The sequence below is a fragment of the Lotus japonicus genome, chromosome 3 (assembly GCF_012489685.1).
Source record: "Lotus japonicus ecotype B-129 chromosome 3, LjGifu_v1.2".
Taxonomy (NCBI): domain Eukaryota; kingdom Viridiplantae; phylum Streptophyta; class Magnoliopsida; order Fabales; family Fabaceae; genus Lotus; species Lotus japonicus.
This window is the reverse complement of record NC_080043.1, coordinates 69552342-69571632: the sequence shown is the minus strand read 5'-3', so window position 1 is coordinate 69571632 and position 19291 is coordinate 69552342. Positions and strand designations below refer to the sequence as shown.

The 19291-nt window shown below is 36.4% G+C and overlaps 2 protein-coding genes across 4 annotated transcripts; one reads left to right on the top strand and one right to left on the bottom strand.

The window, feature by feature from the left end:
• The first annotated feature begins 7297 nt into the window (after nucleotides 1–7297).
• LOC130745515 (NAC domain-containing protein 7-like) lies at nucleotides 7298–10750 on the top strand. 3 transcript variants are annotated; one of them, XM_057597816.1, is made up of 4 exons: nucleotides 7298–7828; nucleotides 9374–9560; nucleotides 9652–9929; nucleotides 10067–10750. In XM_057597816.1, exons 2-4 carry the CDS (start codon nucleotides 9401–9403, stop codon nucleotides 10559–10561), a joined length of 933 nt encoding a protein of 310 aa, XP_057453799.1. In that variant the 5' UTR covers nucleotides 7298–7828; nucleotides 9374–9400; the 3' UTR covers nucleotides 10562–10750. The 3 variants fall into 3 exon arrangements, with proteins under 3 accessions (XP_057453799.1, XP_057453798.1, XP_057453797.1); XM_057597815.1 differs by lacking the exon at nucleotides 7298–7828 and having other exon boundaries at nucleotides 9214–9560; nucleotides 9655–9929; XM_057597814.1 differs by lacking the exon at nucleotides 7298–7828 and having other exon boundaries at nucleotides 9214–9560.
• A 383-nt stretch (nucleotides 10751–11133) lies between these two features.
• On the bottom strand, nucleotides 11134–16794 carry LOC130745514 (monocopper oxidase-like protein SKS1). The gene is made up of 9 exons (XM_057597813.1): nucleotides 16494–16794; nucleotides 15676–15785; nucleotides 15301–15571; nucleotides 15061–15199; nucleotides 13404–13770; nucleotides 12493–12858; nucleotides 12333–12411; nucleotides 11508–11707; nucleotides 11134–11416 (listed from the first exon to the last, which is right to left on the bottom strand). The coding sequence occupies exons 1-9, from the start codon at nucleotides 16647–16649 to the stop codon at nucleotides 11317–11319; spliced, it is 1788 nt and encodes a 595-aa protein (XP_057453796.1). The 5' UTR covers nucleotides 16650–16794; the 3' UTR covers nucleotides 11134–11316.
• Nucleotides 16795–19291: the final 2497 nt, after the last annotated feature.

Below are 19291 nucleotides of genomic sequence, written 5' to 3'. Positions count from 1 at the left end.
CAGCTACTTTTCAAGCTATCATGAATGACATTTTCAGACCTTACCTTAGAAAGTTTGTGTTAGTTTTCTTTGATGACATTTTGATTTATAGTAGAAATCTGTTAGAACACAAGGAGCATTTGCATCTAGTCTTAACTGTGCTGCTGGGAAATTGTTTTGTAGCCAATCAAGCCAAATGCAAATTTGGCTGTGCACAGATAGACTATCTTGGACACATTATCTCAGGGAAGGGAGTAGCAGTGGATCCTGAGAAGGTCCAATGCATTATAGATTGGCCTGAGCCTAAAAATGTCAAAGGGGTGAGAGGTTTTTTGGGACTCACTGGATACTACAGAAAATTCATTAAGGGCTATGGAAAAATTGCAAAACCTCTTACTGAGCTCACCAAGAAAGACAATTTTTCTTGGAATCCAGAAGCACTAAAAGCTTTCCAACAGCTCAAGCAGGTTATGACAAGTTCCCCAGTCTTGGCTCTGCCCAATTTTGCCAAGCCCTTTGAAGTAGAGTGTGATGCAGCAGGGAGAGGGATAGGGGCTGTGTTAATGCAGCAAAGGCAACCAATTGCTTTTTTCAGCAAAGCTCTATCTAATGGCAACCTTGCAAAGTCTGTTTATGAAAAAGAACTTATGGCCCTGGTTTTATGCATCCAGCATTGGAGGCATTACTTGTTAGGAAGAGCATTCACTATCTACACTGACCACAAGAGCTTGAAACACTTCCTTCAACAGAAAGTCTCTTCCCCAGACCAGCAATGTTGGTTAGCCAAGCTCTTAGGCTATCAATTTGAGGTAAAGTATAAGCCAGGGCTGGAGAATAAGGCTGCAGATGCCTTGTCCAGGTGCTATGATGAGGGTGAATTCCACACTCTGGTGTCTTTTCCTTTGTGGAAAGATAGGAAGAAAATTCTGGAGGAGATTGCTAGTGATCCCTACATTCAGAACCTCACTCAGGAAGTCCTGAAATCTCCACAATCTAAGCCAGGGTTTACTGTCCAACAGGGAATTCTATTATACCAAGACAGATTGGTTTTAGCACCTACATCCCCATCAATTCCTTGGCTGTTACAGGAATTCCATGCTTCTCTTTCAGGGGGACACTCGGGGTTTTTGAGGACCTATAGGAGGTTAGCTGACTCTTTATATTGGCCAGGAATGCAGAAAAGGGTTAGGGATTTTGTCAGGGAATGTGATGTGTGCCAACGACAAAAATACAGTGCAGTGTCACCAGGGGGGTTGCTACAGCCTCTACCTATTCCCAATGCAGTGTGGGAAGACTTATCTTTAGATTTCATCACTGGTTTACCAAAATCAAAAGGGTATGAAGCTGTCTTAGTGGTAGTAGACAGGTTATCTAAATACAGCCATTTTATTCTGTTGAAACATCCTTATTCTGCAAAATCCATTGCTGAGGTTTTTGCCAAAGAGATTGTAAGGCTACATGGGATTCCTAATTCAGTTATCAGTGACAGAGACCCTATATTTGTGAGTCATTTCTGGTCGGAGTTGTTCAAACTGCAGGGGACTAGATTGAAGATGAGTTCTTCTTATCATCCAGAAACTGATGGCCAAACAGAGGTCATTAATAGGTGTCTTGAGAGCTATTTGAGATGCTTTGCTTCTGATCATCCCAAAACCTGGTCCCATTGGGTTCCTTGGGCTGAATTCTGGTACAACTCCACTTTCCACAGTTCCATTGGACAAACACCTTTTGAGGTAGTATATGGTAGGAAGGCCCCTCCTGTGGTTAAGTTCCTCACCAATGAAACCAAAGTGGCTGCTGTTGCTGTAGAGTTGAGTGAGAGGGATGAAGCACTAAGGCAGCTCAGGGCACATTTGAAGAGAGCTCAGGAACAAATGGCTAGCTATGCAAATAAGAAGAGAAGGGATTTGAGTTTCATGGTAGGAGAATGGGTATTTCTCAAGCTCAGGCCCCATAGACAACACTCTGTGATTAAGAGAATTAATCAAAAGCTTGCTGCCAGGTTCTATGGTCCTTTTCAGATAGAAGCCAAAGTGGGTGCTGTGGCATATAGACTGAAGCTCCCAGCAGAGTCAAAGATCCATCCAGTTTTTCATGTGTCAGTGCTTAAAAAAGTCATTGGTAACTATCAAGTCCAAGGGGAACTACCTACAGATCTGGGCATAGAGGAATCTGATGATGTATATCCTGAATCCATCCTCGGGATCAGGACTGTTAGGCATGGAGACAGAGAGGTTCAGCAAAGCTTGATCAAATGGAAGCACAAATCTGTAGAAGAAGTCACTTGGGAAGATAATGAGACTCTTGCAGGCCAATTCCCTGAGTTCTGCCTTGAGGACAAGGCTGTTCTTAAGGGAGAAGGAGTTGATAGAAACCCAAATCCTAGGGTGGGCCTTGGCGGGCCCAAGGCTTGGAAAGTCTACACGAGGAGGAAGGGAAAAGATGCTGCAGAATGCTGAGCTGTAGTTAGTTAGAATAAGGGAATATGGGAATGTCTTTTAGGGGACCAATGATTGTTATCTTTCTGTTAGAGGAGAGAGAGTAAGATCTCTTTTGGGGAGAGAGCCATTAGTGCTCCTCTTTGGGATTGTTAGAGTTTTCTAGCAATATTTCTATCTTTCATTCTGTAATCGTTTTCTGTCATCAATACTATCATTTCCAGCACCATTTCATCTTATTAATCTTGCAATTCATTCTGTTACCTCATCAATAACAACCCATCGTACTCCATCTTGGTTTCAATCCAGTATAACAACCCATCACTCCAACATTCATATACACAACCCAATAGAACCAATATGCAGCTCCATCTTGTCGCGATTTTGTCATCTCCTCCACCGGGAACCAATCTCCGCTACGCCATCCACCTTTGCAGTTGTCATGATGATACATGATACATCATTACACTGATAATTGGAGAACATGGCAAACAGGATCAATAGCAATGTTTCTAAGTTTTGTCCGTAAAGTGAAGCCTCTTCAGCGCAACACTCAAAAACAACCAGTTTACCAGTTACTCTTGGTTTTTATGTAAAACCAAACCCTGCCCACATCTAGAAACAAGCTCCTCGAGTTTACAAATGAACCAACACAATGAGGAAAGTACTGGTCATAGAAATACCTGAGCGAATTCACCAATAAGTTCATCAATGTCCTTCTTGAAATAATCAATATTCATGGTCAAAAACTTAATTATCCTGCCTGAGAACTGTATCAATAGAAAAGGATAAAACTTGTGTTACATCATCAAAAGTGAGACATGACATACAAAGAAAGAGTTCTGAGAAAGACAGAACTTAGGAAAACTCAGCAACAAGTTATGAGTTTTGAGAAAGAAGAGAGAAAGATTTTTTTTCTTGATGAGAACTGTTCAAGGAGTGGAACTCCTAGAAAGGATCACCCCTTTAACACCCAAGCAGTAGCTATGTACAAACAAAATTCTCCCAAAAGATGTTTATTCCTTTGACAATTCAACTATTTAACTGCTTCCCCTAACCACCCTTCTGACTGTCTAACTTCCCGAACAAACCAGGACAAAGAAACTAATAAGATCGATAAGCAGGAACAAGATACAGCAGGCAACGAACTCACAGCCCACAACGACAGTCATAGCCCAAACTAACTAAGGCTAAGTAACGACTATGAGTTACAAATTACAATAATAGAGCATTGCATAAATCCACCAAGAGAACAATATAGCACAAATTCATGTTATTTAAGCCTTAAGTACTATGTTTGACACTAGGACTAAGCCTGATCCCATCCTCAGTTGTGTAGCCATCAAACTTTGGTTTTCTCCTAAGGCCTCGTTTGGAAACACAGCTTAATTAAGCGCTTATGACATAAGCGCTTATTCATAAGCTATTTTAAAATAGTTATTGAAATAAATCGAAAATAAGTTATATACAAGCTTAAGCTCTTTTTCATACGCTATCCTTATGGTAGGCCATAAGCTGTTTGCATAAACTCTCTCAAACACTGGCATAAGAGTTTATGCTATCAGATAAGCTCAAATAAGCTCTTCCAAACGGGGCCTAAATAATTCAAGATAAAGAAACTTAAATGAATTAGACACACAAAATTACAATAATGTACTTCACATGATCACCATATCTATTCACAAGAAACAAATAAAAAAGCACAGGAAGGTAAAAGGCAGGGAGCCATGTATGGCAATTAGCCATCATTGTTTATAACCCAATCACAAGCATAATCCATTAACCCTTCAAATTCAAATATGAATAAAACTATAAAATCAGAGTACAACAAAGCATCCATTGAGCTGAAGAACTAATGCCTTTGCAGTAAGGTGAACGTTTGTTCGCAGAGGCAAGATGAACGACGGCAACGAGGACGGTGGTTTGCGAAGGCGATGTGGTATGGTTTGGTTCGCGGAGGCGAACGTGAGAGAGTGATTGAGAGATGCGAAGGGTTTCAACTTGAATTGAATGTAGCATTTTGTCCTTTTCGTAATTTCTCAGCTGCCAGTTATCAACTAAAGCTAAAAACCGCGGCAACATGACTAAAAACCGCCGCTAAAGATAATATCACTGTCTGCTTCGGTAATCGCCAAAAAAATCAACCAATAAGGTGTTGATGGAGTCGTAAAGATGATAATACAAGTTTGAATCTCGAGAAATACATTTGTTAGGAGGAGTCTGCAACCATTTCCTGAACTCGAAATCCATCAAAAACCAAAAAAAAATTGCTGCAAAATCATCTTGGGCTGCAGTTTTCACAAAATTGCTGCTAGTGACCAGTTTTCTTGTAGAACACCCTTCAAACACCTAATTTTTTTTGCATTATTTTTCACTTTTTATCGCATTACATCATATATCGCATTCACTACTACTATTTATTTCTTCATTTCAAATTTTCCGTCATCTATGCTCCATGATCTACCAAACATTTTCCACGCTAGCAAGGTGAATATCTAAAAAGTATAACTTACAATACTTATGGAATACTGATACCTAATATTCTAAAGTACCAAAAATCCTAACTTTCAAATATTTCGTTTCTCTTGTTTCTTTTGTCTCACTTAAGACTAATGAAATAATAATGACTTTGGCTCCTTTACAATTAATGAAAATTGTATCTCTGGATGCGTGTGGTTTACAAATGTTGTATTATTAACCTAATTATAAGCCGAACAACCATCACGTATGTGCAGAATTCTTTAGAAAGAGACAACAGCACAGTAGAACCATTACACTTGAAGTCTTGAAGATCCACATGAATCCCGTGTCACTCATTCCTATGATCATGATGCCATTACACTTGAAGAAGATGATGGGAAATGGTAGGGACTAGAATGGAGTAGGGGAGTAAGAGGGGCCACTATGCCCCATTTGTGTGAGGGTAGCTTTTCTGTTAAAGGGCGTGTGGAAGCTGTTCCATTACGTCAACCATTGATCACTTTTTATTTTATTTGTGCTAAAGTATTGATACACATCCATTTTCTTAGAACATCTTTTTAGATATATACCATTTATGTTTGTTTTTAACCGTCATAAAGTGCTTTGTGGATTAAATCATTAAAAGTCATTATAAAGGGGTGTATGTGTTTCAGAAAATAGATGTTTTTTAAGTATTATCATTCTTTATTTATGGAAAAAAACTATTGGCACCTCAATCACATTCAATGAAATGGTATAAAAAAGAAGAGAAAAATATAAAATATAATAAGGGTATTTGCTGTGGTACTTTAACTCAGATTAAGGTATAGTACCCAAAATGAGTTAGCCCAATTAATAATAAACAGCCATGTTTCATATGATTCAGCAATTATGTTTTCCTAACAATGTCTTTTTAATAAGTTTATTTGTGAAAATATAGTTATTATTATTTGCTAAAACACCCCTTCACTTAATAAATGTGAGAATTTAACCTTGGAAAATTTTGAAGTTATTGACCATGGGTCTTCTCTCCCAACGGGATCTGTTCATACTCTGTTCCTCTTCTCCTTCTCCTCCCAAGCTTTGCCATTTACAGGTCCAAATGCTGAAGAACACCATCAAAACGAATCTGGAAAACCAGCACCTTGGGGCACTTCCTCTATTTCCAGCACACCATTCCTCCATTTATAGTTTTGCATTTCCAATATTTCTACAAAACAGAACCAAAGCGATGATTTCTATTCTGATCTAATCACCATAAACCATCACCTATGGCAGCGACCTGCCTCCCAAACCCACTGTTATGGGACGGACGGAGACACACCGACCTCTACCCCCAGTATGGTTAGTACCCGATCAGGGTTACCCGGTGAAGGCCCCTAGAGGACGACCGGGGTGGGATGTCCAGGCCCTGTACCACAAGCAGGACGACATCCTCCCCTTATCCAAGAACCTAGACCCCACCACCTAGAGGTTGACCTAGGCCCACCACCCTACGGAACTAGGGTGGTTGGGAGGTGGGTCCCTAGGGATTCTAGGCCGTTGGATCACTGTCAACAACAGGAGGAGCAGAAGGATCCAACGGCTCCTAGTCCACCGGTACGGACCATGCATGACGTTGCATGGCTCCAACCCTAATACCCCAACGTGTATATAAGGGAGGCGACACATCCATTCTAACGTACGTTATTCTCTTCACCTCACCACTCACTTACTCGATTCCCCTACTCACTTTGGCATTGGAGTCCCCTGCAGGAGCCCCTCCCGGGATCACCCAGCTCGTCAGCACACCAGCCCTTCTTCCCTCTTGGCTGCCCCAGCACTCCGTGATCATCCCGATCACCCATCAAACTGGCTCGACCCGAGATCCAACATCTTGGGTTGCTATGCCTACGAAATAATATTTTGACAATGAATACCATAAACCAGTTCAATCACAAATGGCAGTGACGTCCACGGACAGCCGTTCATAAAGCTTCAACCAGTGCCCAACAATGACAACCTTCAAACCCTAATCTTCAAATCCTCATTTTGAAATTGATTACTTACGTGGTGGTAACTTTATAATAGAAAGGACCCAACAACAATATTTATTATTTTATTAGTACCTATGCTTTTTACTATTGCACGAGAAAATCCCTCCTCTTTTTTTTTAACTAAAAACAATAATTATAACATCAATTACCACATGTCATTAATTTATTGGACCACTTAATATGGGTATCACACCAAAAAAAAATGTGGATACCATAGAATTCACCTAATATAATACGAAAAGAATAAAGTAATAAAGAAAGTGACTATAAATGTGTGAATAACTGAATATATTAAGAAACTTTATTTATTTACTCTTTTTGGGGTCTTCTGGAGTCTGGCCTTTTAAGATTGGTGATTGGTCTAATATCTCATCTTCCTTCACCCTTTGCCTCTTTATTCTCTCTTCTATGGTATATGTGATTTGCTAAGCTTGGTAATAGACACTTTTGAGAGAACTTTTCCTGCATTCTTGACTCTTTGTTGGGTCTCTTTCGGTAGCTGGTAGAGGTGGCAGTAGAAAGAGCCATTTCCTTTGATCTTTATTTGCCATTTTTCTGCCACCTTTTTTCTCGCTCACAAAGCTTACCCACCAAATCAGCTCAACTTGACAGTGAGATCTTATAAATTATCATTTGGGTTTTTCTGTCCTTCTTATCTAACCCTACTTTCCTTGTTTCAGCTTTCCTAGTTCAAGTGTTGGTGCTAAAGATTTGCCTCTTTCTGATTCTTTTTGTTTTCTCTTCTCCTCGGGATTGATCCAATAGAAGTAGACAACAGAGAGTTGAAGGGTTTATGATGAGTTTCTTTTTATTTTGTTCTATCTTGGAACTTTTATTGCATTGAAGATCTGAGACTGCACCACTTGGATCTGTTGCTGATCACAAGAAAAGCTTCATACATCTGTTGCTTCATCTGTGAGATCTCTCTCTCATTTACTCTCCCTTCATGTCTCTTTTCTTCAATATAATGCTTTAGTGCAATTAGATATACAATAATATTGGTGGTGGAAACTTCTCTTTGACACTTCTAATTAAAACTCAAGCAGTATTCATGTGTTTTCAATTCATTTTCTTTGCTTTCTATTCATGATGATATCTACTGGCATCTCATTATTGCTTTGGCATATGTTGTTACAAATAATTGTAAGGTGCAAGAAGCATGGTTCATGAATTAGTGGGAATCACAATGAGTGACAATCTCTTGTGTTTGTGTGTCTTCTCGTGTAGTAATAGCAGTGAGTGTTGTGCACCTCTATTAACGCATGTCTAATTGTCTACTGACCATTTCTAATCATTTCACATGCATAATATCATGGTCACGCTTTTTTGCCATTTATACTCTATCAAAAACAAAATTGGAACGCAAAGTTTTAATATTCCTACATATAATTCAACTTTTTTTTATCAAATTAAAAAGATAAAAGATAAAATTGTGATGGGGAAAATGGTTCTTCCCTCATTCGCATTGTTCTACAATATTTTTTTAGAGAAAAAATTCTTCTACAATATTTTTCCCACTCTCACACGATCTCTTATATTATTCGTTATTAGAAGCAAGTGTTCTTGTTTTGCATCATATTACTTCGAACAATAATTTATTCACAATTTTACACTTAAACTTTTTATGAAAGAGATAGAAATAGACGAAAGAGAAATAAGAGACAAGATAGATATGTCATATAAAAAGAAGAAAGAGAGATAGAAAAGAACAAATGTTAAATATGTTTGGCTTATACACATCTAAAATGATCTCTAAAAAAAATATTAGTTTTTAGTCCTCATAAAATTTTGTTTGATTTAAAATAGTCTTTATAATGTCATAAAATTTACGTGACAATTTTATTATTTAGTCACCAGTCCACATACATGGATTAGCACATGGATTATTCACATGTTTTAACTCCTTAAAAATTTCTTTTCATCACATGTAGTCCTTCTCCTTTTAAAACCCAAAAATTCATCTCAACCTAGAAAGTATTCTATCTTTTTAGTATGCAAAACCCATAAATTCTTCATCTTATTCCTCCTCCTTTTGGACCCATACGCTTCTGGCCAACAAGGCAAGAGAACATTGATCTCCGTAATTGAGAATAGCTCATTTGATTGGGTGTCTAAAGGTTTGGAATAGATCCAACAAATGATGTGATTCTTAATGTTATAAAATGATTTAAAGCATAATGCAGACATCCAACATACATTCAAAATTAAAAAAGAAGATAAGAGAGAGAAAATTATAATGTATAATAGAAGAGCGAAATAGAGAATATTAACTAATACTGCTCAATTTTACATATATAATATCCATTTCCTATAGCTAGTAACATTAACTTGCTGATCAAAATGTTGATTGAAAGCTATAAGTACATGATCATAGATATTTGCTATATATTAAAAGTAATATTTTAATTTGGGCTACAAATGGAGGCAAATATCTATCTTATAACTTCTCTATACATGCAGGGTTCAGAAATTAAAGTGAGGGAGAATATGAATGATTTTTCCCATGTTCCCCCCGGATTTAGGTTCCATCCCACGGATGAAGAACTTGTTGATTATTACCTCAGGAAGAAAGTTACTTCAAGGAGGATCGACCTCGATGTCATCAAAGATATTGACCTCTATAAAATTGAGCCCTGGGATCTTCAAGGTTGTATATACTTAGCTCATAAATTTAAATTTAATTGCAAAAAATATTTGGTTAGTTTATGCATATCTTATAATTTCCTTTATAAAAAAAGAAGAGCTTTGCACTTTGGGAAGTGAAGAACAAAATGAATGGTACTTCTTTAGCCATAAAGATAAGAAGTATCCAACGGGAACCCGTACGAATAGAACAACAGCAGCAGGATTTTGGAAAGCAACGGGAAGAGACAAAGCAATCTATTCTAAGCTGCATGACTTGGTAGGGATGAGGAAAACATTAGTCTTTTATAAAGGTCGAGCACCCAATGGGCAAAAGTCTGATTGGATCATGCATGAGTATCGCCTTCAAACCAATGAACATGCCACACCACAGGCAAGTTTCAAAATATATAACTGTATTTATTGTCAATTCTACAGTGTGTTATGTTAAAAACTGGTTCACTCATTAACGATGTTTTTACTAGTAACATTTAGTATCGGTTTGTCTAATTTTTTGTCTGGTTGAAGCAGGAAGAAGGATGGGTTGTGTGTAGAGTATTTAAAAAGAGACTACCAACCATGCTGAAACTGAGTGATCATCATGATTCTCCCTGTTGGTATGATGACCACCAAGTCTCTGTCATGCAAGACATGGACTCACCAAACCAAACCTCTCAACCTAAGAATTCAGCCTACCATTTTCTTCAGCTTCCATTGGAGAACCAAAAACTCCTTCAATCTACTTCCACCATAAGCCCTAACAAAATGGCAGCATATGGCACAGAAGACAACCATGCTGCATCAATCATACAACAAGCTCAACAGCAAAACCTTCAGCAAGTGGCTCATGATTGGAGAGCTCTTGACAAGTTTGTTGCTTCACAACTCAGTCAAGATATAACCAAAGACATCTTTCAGTTGAAGAACAATAGCAATGAAGAATTCAGGGACATAGAAAACCATGAAATGAAGCCTGAAAATGCCTCAACGTCAAACCCCAGCTTCCCCGTTGACATGTGGAAATAGTGGCTGCTTGAATTGATTTAAGGGCATATACTAATATTAGGAATCTCAACTAATTATACCTAAAAAAACGAGTGCTGTTTAATTTCCTGGACATAATAAACTAAATGAACGTGACATTGAAGCTCTTGTATTTGAAGCTTCTGGCTCTATTTGAAGATAGCTACTAGCATTTAAGCCTTAAATCAATATAGAGAGTCATATATACATATACATATATATATATATATATATATATATATATATATATATATATATATCCCTTTCCGTGGCAGCAAAGATTAAAGATAATGATTCATTGCTGTTATGACAAAAGGTTAAGCCGTTTAGGAGCCTTATTCTAGAAAGTTAACAAATCTAAAATGCAGAGGATTGATTGTGTTCCCCACTCCCTAAGGCAACGAATGGTACCACATACTTTGCTGCAAAGACTAGCAATACAGATAGATTATAATCATAAATATGCCTTAAAATCTCTTGGAGGTTTACAAGGCAAGCGAAATATCTACCACACGTGCAAGGAAATGATTAGAGGCATGATAAGGATCAAAGGTATTGAATTCTGAGAAACTCAATTCTATAAACTAAACATGGATTAAGAATGAAGACCTTTCGGTGAGTTAATAGCTAAACTAAGAGAAAAATGTGTACAAAGCATGACATAACTAGACAAACAAAATCATGTGTTGTATCTTTAGACCAAGAAAATCAGTAATCACACTTTGTAACAGGTCTATACACTGTTTGGAACAGAAGCTTTAGCTAGATGTGAAAACCACAATGAGAAGTCCCAGGATCAATGTGAAAAGGTTTGAGAAATATCCAAATGTAGAAGCTGCAGATGAATGGGGTTGCTTCCTGCAAGTGTAAAGAAAGTAAAGTAAATAAAAGAGAACACAAAATAAAAGGACTGAAACAATGTTAACAAAAGGATGAGATGATGGTATACTTCTGCAAGTAACCGAGGGGGCCGCAATAGAGAACATTTTGTGGTTGCGCCATCTCTGTGGCTCCGTTTTCCTCAGGATTGACAATTCTCAGATATGTTTCTTGGCCAAGGTACCACCTGTCCAGGTTTTCTGCTCTCAGGTTCCATGATCCAGCATTATCCAGAGACACAAGAATCGCAGTCCATCCTCCAGGAAAAACCTGTTTGGTGGAAAATATACCAAGAATCAAGTCTCGGTGTTCGAAGATTTATAGCATGTTTTGAAATCATTCAACAATTAATTCTAAAGGCAAAAAAATTCTGGAGAAAATCTTATTTGAGTAGCTTTTGAGTGTCAAAATTGATTCTATCAAAAAATAAGCTGATCCAAACATGTACTAGAATGACAAGATCCATGCCTAAAGTAACATGTACAAAGCATTTGAAAAACACAAAGAAACCATTTAACAAGTTCCCAATTCACCTTGTTCGAAAATCAAGTTTATTTTCCCGTAGCTGACAAATTTCCATATCAAGTCCCCTTTGAAGATTTAGAATGGCAACATCCATGCCTAAACTAACTCTCCATGCCTAAAATAGCATGTAGAAAGCATTTGAAAAGCTCAAGTAAACCATTTAACAAGTTCCCCATTCAACTCCTTTGAAAACTTGATAAGAAATCAAGTTTATTTTTCAATAGCTGAAATTTTTTTCATCTGAAGTCTTTTTAGCCATTGAAATTCCTACTCATTATGGACATTGGGAGAACAACTAATATTTAGAAGAAAAAAAATCTGCAAAATGAGACCTTGTAAAACTAGAGAGACAATTTCCTAAGGAACGCACCTGAGTTGTGCAGCGAGCAATAGCATCCCAGTTATTATAAGAACCTCTTGAATTTTCCGACCAATCACCGTAGTCCATCCTGAATTCAAGAAATCAATTTCTGAACTCTGATCACAAACAATGTCATTAGACACAGAACAAAAATAGAATAGATTCTTACCCAACTACAAAAAAGGAGTAGCCATCCATATGAAAGTTTTGAACTGTGGTGTCATTGTTTTGCAATACAATCTCAATGAATCCCCCATATGTAGCATTAATAAGTGATCTGTCAATTACTGGAGTTCTGTTCATTGGCTTACTGGGGAAATCAACCTTATAAACTCCTCTTAATTGATGCTTGTCAGCAAGCCGGAACGGAACATCAGGCTTCCGAAATGAGATCCCATTAATAGTAGCTCGAATAGTGCCATTGATGGTCACTGGCGGTGTAACCTTTAACATATAAGTGTCAGTTATATTGATGGAGCCATACCGAAAGGATCCTTGAGGATTAGGACGAGCTCCACTTGCAGATGTGTTTTGCCTGCGCATAAGTGAAATCATCAAAATAGTGAACGAAATACTGAAACCAAAATGACTGTGTCCTAAATTACTGTGTTTAGTTTCCTGTATGCAGAAAACACACATCTCAATGCACAAATGGAAAAGTACGATTTTACCACATTTACAAAGTGAATTGTAACTTAACACCTGCAACAGCTTTCAAATCATAAGCAACGTGAGCCAAAAGGTCAACTTGAGAGTGAAATCATCAAGAATGAAAAAAATACAGACTACAATCATTGACTTCATTAAGTTACACATATAGAGCAAATACCACTAAACTACTCACGAATCTATTATAACAAGTGATTTCAAATGGCAGGCAAATTCTTTGACCATAAATTTTAGCTGAAACTCACAAGGGGAGTTTTTATCACTTAACACTTGTAACTATATAATAAACGGATATGTGTTTGCTTTTATGTGGTGGATAAATCAATTAAACAATATTTCAAACAATAATTCAACATTTATTATAATTCCTGTGATATAATCCTCTACAAAGTCAAATTCTCAGAAACAAACCTGACGCTTCTAGCTTGATTCAATGATGCACCCTTGTCATAAAAATCATCTGGTGGGGGAGGAAGAGGACCAGTTGCTGGTCCCTTGGAATTTGAGTAGTGTAAAATGGCAACACCTGTAACCTTTTGCCACAACGATTCATTCACAAACCTAGCACTTGCAACAATATAGTAGTCTGTACTTGCATTCTGGTCAGTGGAGAGCAGAAAAGAATAAGACTGGCCAGCATGAATATCAAAAGAGGTGTAATTCATCTGAGTTGTGTAAAACCCTTCTGTTTCTACCAGCAATAGATTATGATTTTGAATTCGAAAGTTCAAAGTAGTTGAAATCCCCACATTTTGAACCCGAATTCGATAAGTTTTGCCTGCAAAACACACACATACAACCGGTCATAATTCAAACTGTTCCAACATCTAGCCAGGGAAATACAGGATAATATTTAAGGAGGAATATAATTTGAAATTTGTTCATAAGAAACATCCGCTAAATAATACCAATCTGCATGACCATGCTACACAACACCGTTTTGTTTCATGAATCAAGGAAAAAAGCGATTGAGTTAACTGAACAGGCAGGTAGTTGACTAGTTCGAGTACAAATTGCAGGGTGTATCAACAGAAAAAGAATTGCATGTGTAGAATGGATCAGAGAAGGTAGGATATTCCTCAACAAACCATTCGAGCTAGAATTAATTATTGTTCCTAAACAGTTCAAACTATTTATAGCCTATTCGAGAGCAGAGTTTGGATATTATGAAACATATAATCAAGGCTTTAAATTGCAGTCCTGGTCACATGAAGGTTGCGTTGTTTTCCTTCGCATTGCGTAAAATTGTGAATAAGCATGGCTGTCGCGGCTGAAATCACGGTCCGGTTGCGATTTCGGAAACCTCCGAAAGCTTGACACCGCAGCAAAAATCACGGTTGCGGACCTTGATTTAAAACCACACAAAGAATAATAAACTTGTCCTAACCTTTAAGGCTACTTTGAATAAAACCAAATTACAAGTGGTTAATTTCCAGATGGCACACATAAGAAATCTCAGAAATAGTGGTCCAGGGTATAAAAGGAACAGTTAAAAAGAGGAAGTGAAACAATACATCTTACAGTCTAACAAGAAGTCAGAAAGAATACAACTATGAAACTCAGGAAATCGAGCTGCATACTAATGTATGGACCTTTGAGACAGTGTAAACAAAATATTTTGCAGTGAAGAAAGGACTAGCCAAACAAAATGCATAAGAAACAAGTGGAAACAAATAAAAGGCACCAAATTGTTAACAGTAAGTATACATGAAAAGGCAATGGTGAAGATGACGAATGGATAACTTGAAACATCTAGCTTGAATGAGGGGAATAAAGCACACTAGCTTCATCATTGATATAGAGATACATTTGATAAAACAGAAATGATAGCTATTATGAAGCATCTAGAAACGAAAAGCATGAAATCAGTAATAACCATCCGAATTTGATTTTTATTCCATTTCTATCTTTTATAGTCACCTTTTCCCAGGTTTTATGCTAAGGATGACACCTCAAGTTCTCTTGCAATTCGTATGATTTCGTTTCGCGAATGTGTAATACTACTCTTGATAAACAGAGGCGAATTTAAAACACAAGTATATGCCCTGCAAAAAAAAGATAAAAGTACCTGGATCAACAGAAAATGTTGAATACTCAATGCCACCAGGGACAAGAGTAGTGTTGTATTGGTAAGGTCCCTTCCCATTGATAAGAACTCCATCTGGCATTCCAAGGTCTTCTCCAGCATCAAGTGTTGTTCTTAGAGCCTACATTTTTCAAATATGCAAGTACAATGGAATAAAAAAATTATTGCAACTCATTCCATCTGAAATATTCGCAGAAAGATTAACATGACAAAATTACTAACCGTGTGGTTCTGGGTATACCAGTCACCAATCATAAGGAAAATATCTCCATCTGGCTGTGCAAAAGGAATTGGGATAATCTCCCTGTTATTGATAACAAAGGGACCGAAGCCACCAGAGGCTCTTTGGAATTTAAGAGAAGGGAAGTAAAAGAAACTCCCAATTTGATCCTTGACTTGGAACTTATATGTCCAGTTCCATTTGGGAGGAATTGGACAATTAGTGCCAAGAACTCCATCTTGCCACGCGTCACGCCGCATTTGAATTCCAGGCCTGCCACAACCGTTAGTATTAAATTTCTTAGATTGCAAGTAGATGAATAGGAATAAAACAAAAAATATTCTAATGTGACAGACTGACAGTGGAACCAAACCAACCATGTAATGAGAAGCTCTTCATCCAATTCATTGTGCACATTCACAGACACATGGTTATTGGTTGTAACATTGATGACTGGTCCTGGAAAATCCCCATTGATAGCTATGACCTGCAATAAGATTTTTTATTGAACTCTTTAGCTTCCTGGTACCTTTGAAACATCAGGTCATATAATATTTGAGGAAAAGTTCACTACATTAAAAATAAAAACCATAAAAGATTTTAGAGCACATTTAGTCATTTAACAACAACAAAAAATGAAGAAAAAATAGAAAAATAAAATTGGGGCAAAAACCATATGAAAAATCTAAATCCCACTAGGGCTATACTTCAACTTTACTACCAGGTTCAATCTCTTGCAAAATAGGGTTAAGCAGAAACTTAAAAAATTTGATAGGTTTCTCAGTTAGTACTATTTCAAATACATTCAAAAGGGGCTATTTATTTTATTTTGATAGCTTTCTCAGTTAACATGAAATATTGATAAAGCAGAGAGAAAGTTTGATCCTTTTTTCAGTTTTTCTACCAGGAGAAGCAGTCCATTACCAAAAAAACTGGTTTCAAATACATGCTTAATGCCTTTCAAAAAAAATACATGCTTAACATTTCAGAAACATCACAAAGAAAGTTGAACAGAGATAAAAAAAAATCTTCAAAAATGAAAAAAGAAGAAGAGGGAGAGGTAAAACAGAGAAGCAAAAAAAAAAACCATTAGCAACCCAGAACAAAAAAAAACCATTTTGATGATTTTGAGAGCGACCCAGATGGATGATCAAGCGGTATGAATGGAAGAGAAGAAGCAGAGTGAAGAACAAACCCTTTGAGGAATACCCAGAGGAGAAACGGTGGTGTATGAGACGCGAAGGTCGGCAAAAACTGTTGGGTCGCCGGCAAAACAGAGACTTGAAAGCAGAGCAATGTGGAGAAGCGATAGCAGAACAGGGTTTAACAGAGAGAATCCAAAGACAACCATGCTCGTTTGTAGAATGTGAAAATTTGCGCGCAGTGTGAAAGTTGTGAAATGAAAAGGTTCAGAGCACACAATCAAATGCAGGAAGAAGAAGAAGAAAGAGAGTGAGAAATAAAAACGGCTATTTGCATTTCCAAAATATACAGTGTACATCACTCATCAATGACCTGTCATTGGTTCATATATTTTTTCTTTCCTTTTTTACAATATTCCAGAAAAATCTTTTATATTCTTTCCATAACCAAAAATATATATATATATATATAATATATATAATTAATAAAATATGTTTAGATATCTTGGTGGTTAAGTAGGGTAGAAGGTTTCCGAATGATATAACAAGTCGTAAGAGTTTGGTGACATATGAATAACGAAGGGGAAGATCCAGGAATCAATTTTTGGATGATGTAATTTATTTTTCCAATGTAGACTAACAGGCTAATTGATTTTGTCAAGTTTCTAATAAAATTGGTTTACATTCTTAGGTCAATGAAGAAAACCCTTTTATTGAGTTATTCTTTTCTGGTTTGATAAATGATTGATTGATGTTTTCATTCCCATTCCTCATTAGTATAGATTTTAACAAACAAAAGAAGGAAAGAATCATTCATTAATGTATCCCATTGAAAAAAGCGTGTTAATTTAGCACACTGAAAATTCCAAGAATGTCAAGACGGATTGGTTTCCTTCCTAATTCCTATAAGTGATTCCACATAGTCTTAAAATTGGAAGAAAAAAATTCGATTGATTCATTTTGATATGTTTTCAAATTATGTAGAGTATATAATATGAGTGTCAAATTTTTATAAATAAATTTATTAGTCCATAAAATTCCAAGAATGTCAAGGCGGATTGGTTTCCTTCCTATAAGTGATTCCACATAGTATTAAAATTGGAAAATAAAATTTCGATTTATTCATTTTGATATGTTTTCAAATTATGTATCAAAAAATATAATATGAGTGTCAAATCTTTATAAATAAATTTATTAGTAGTTCATATGCTTGGGCAAAAAGTTACTCACATAGGTGATTTAGACGTTTTTGATAGTTGTGAGATTAATTCATCGTCTCACGATTAATCACGCACTAAACTGTAGGAGATTGATCCATAAATTTTTTCAATTCACAAGAATTGAAAATCAAACCCTGAAGGGATGAATATCTATGCCTATGCCACTACTTCAAGCTAGTTAGTTTATAAATGTGTTACACAAATGATGAGTAATAGCACTAATATTTTATGATTAATTTAATTTAATTTTTTTTGGGATGAATTTAAATTTGAAAAACATGAAAAGAATAAGTAGGTGTGTAGGACTGGTGGTAGTGGAATGGATAAAAACGTCTTCATCCTGGTTTTAGGTATTGTCATTCATCGTGTGAGTAAACGCATGAAAGTGAATGGTAACACACGAATCCAGTGCGGCAGTGCTCGTTTGAGAGCTCCCTTTTACCTTTTATGGGGTGTCGTCTTCATTGCAACCTTTTACATTCCAGTTGTTTTCAAATCTGAGAAGGGTCCACAGTCCTACATGCATGACTTTTGGTCCCACCTCACAATCTAAATAAAGCCACATAGTATTAGCTTCTCTTGTTTATTTTTTTTGTCTTTTTATCTCTTTTGGCCCCAAAATCACATTTTTGGTATAAGATTCGTTTTTTATTGAGTTTTGCTTAATTGATTTCAATTCCTTTTTATCGCCATTTTAGATTAAAATCCTCAAATTTGGGTCCATGATACAAAGGAATATTTAGCATTTTGTATATGTTTTTTTTGGTCCTTAGCATTTTGTATATGTGAATTCATACATACTAATATTATTCTCATTTGCAATTACTTTTTCATTATATTATTAACTTTTGTCTTGTCACCTTTAAAGGTCTCACAACTCGTTGAACATTATGTTAGTTGCTCGAGATGATTGAGATAAGGAAAATCTCGCTTAGAGATCAGCCGACCAAATACAGCTAGCCTAATTAATGAAACATCATAAGGTTATGCAAATATAATCATTATCTTAGAAATCCATTATTATGACTTTCCAAAGACTTTGAATCACGAATGTAATGATCACCATATCTAAATACATGTTTGGTTGTTTATTGATATAAGACTTACTCATTTTGCTAAATCATTGTTCTTCCATGTCTTTGAAATTATCTCTATGCTCTTACACTAACCTCAGCATTAGAGTTCTTTTAATTTACATGTACTTCCTTATCGTATCAGTGCATCACCATCATCCTGATAGAATTTTCCAAGGTCATGCACCATCAACAGAGTTAGAGGAAAATTATCAATCTAGATTCAAGAAGAACATTTGTCGTATGTGGGAAAAACTTTTTGCATAAATCTCATTGCAATGAAAAGGTTATGAGACTGCCAAACTAAATCAAGAGATTTCATGACGAAAGTTGTTTTTCATGCTCTTCAAAACTGGAAGTGGATTATATGCACCTTTCTCTGAAGTGATATGAGCTGTGAACCTACCACTCGATTTAATAGAGCAAATTGGTATTTAATCATATTTTTGGGAATGCTGATCTAGGTTGGTTTAATTTCTTGAGTGATTGTGGTTCTTTTTTCATAGTTTTTCAATCTTTTGTTGATTTAAGCTTTTAATTTATTTTATTGGTTCTAAA

Excerpts from the sequence above, each read along its gene's own strand:
- LOC130745515 (XM_057597814.1), top strand. The coding sequence starts at position 9,332 with ATGGAGGCAAATATCTATCTTATAACTTCTCTATACATGCAGGGTTCA. Across the intron at positions 9,561-9,651 it reads TGAGCCCTGGGATCTTCAAG|AAGAGCTTTGCACTTTGGGA; the intron begins GTTGTATATACT and ends TTATAAAAAAAG. Across the intron at positions 9,930-10,066 it reads ATGAACATGCCACACCACAG|GAAGAAGGATGGGTTGTGTG; the intron begins GCAAGTTTCAAA and ends TGGTTGAAGCAG.
- LOC130745514 (XM_057597813.1), bottom strand. The coding sequence starts at position 16,649 with ATGGTTGTCTTTGGATTCTCTCTGTTAAACCCTGTTCTGCTATCGCTT. Across the intron at positions 12,412-12,492 it reads TACTCCTTTTTTGTAGTTGG|GATGGACTACGGTGATTGGT; the intron begins GTAAGAATCTAT and ends TCTTGAATTCAG. Across the intron at positions 11,417-11,507 it reads CCCCTCGGTTACTTGCAGAA|GAAGCAACCCCATTCATCTG; the intron begins GTATACCATCAT and ends TTACACTTGCAG.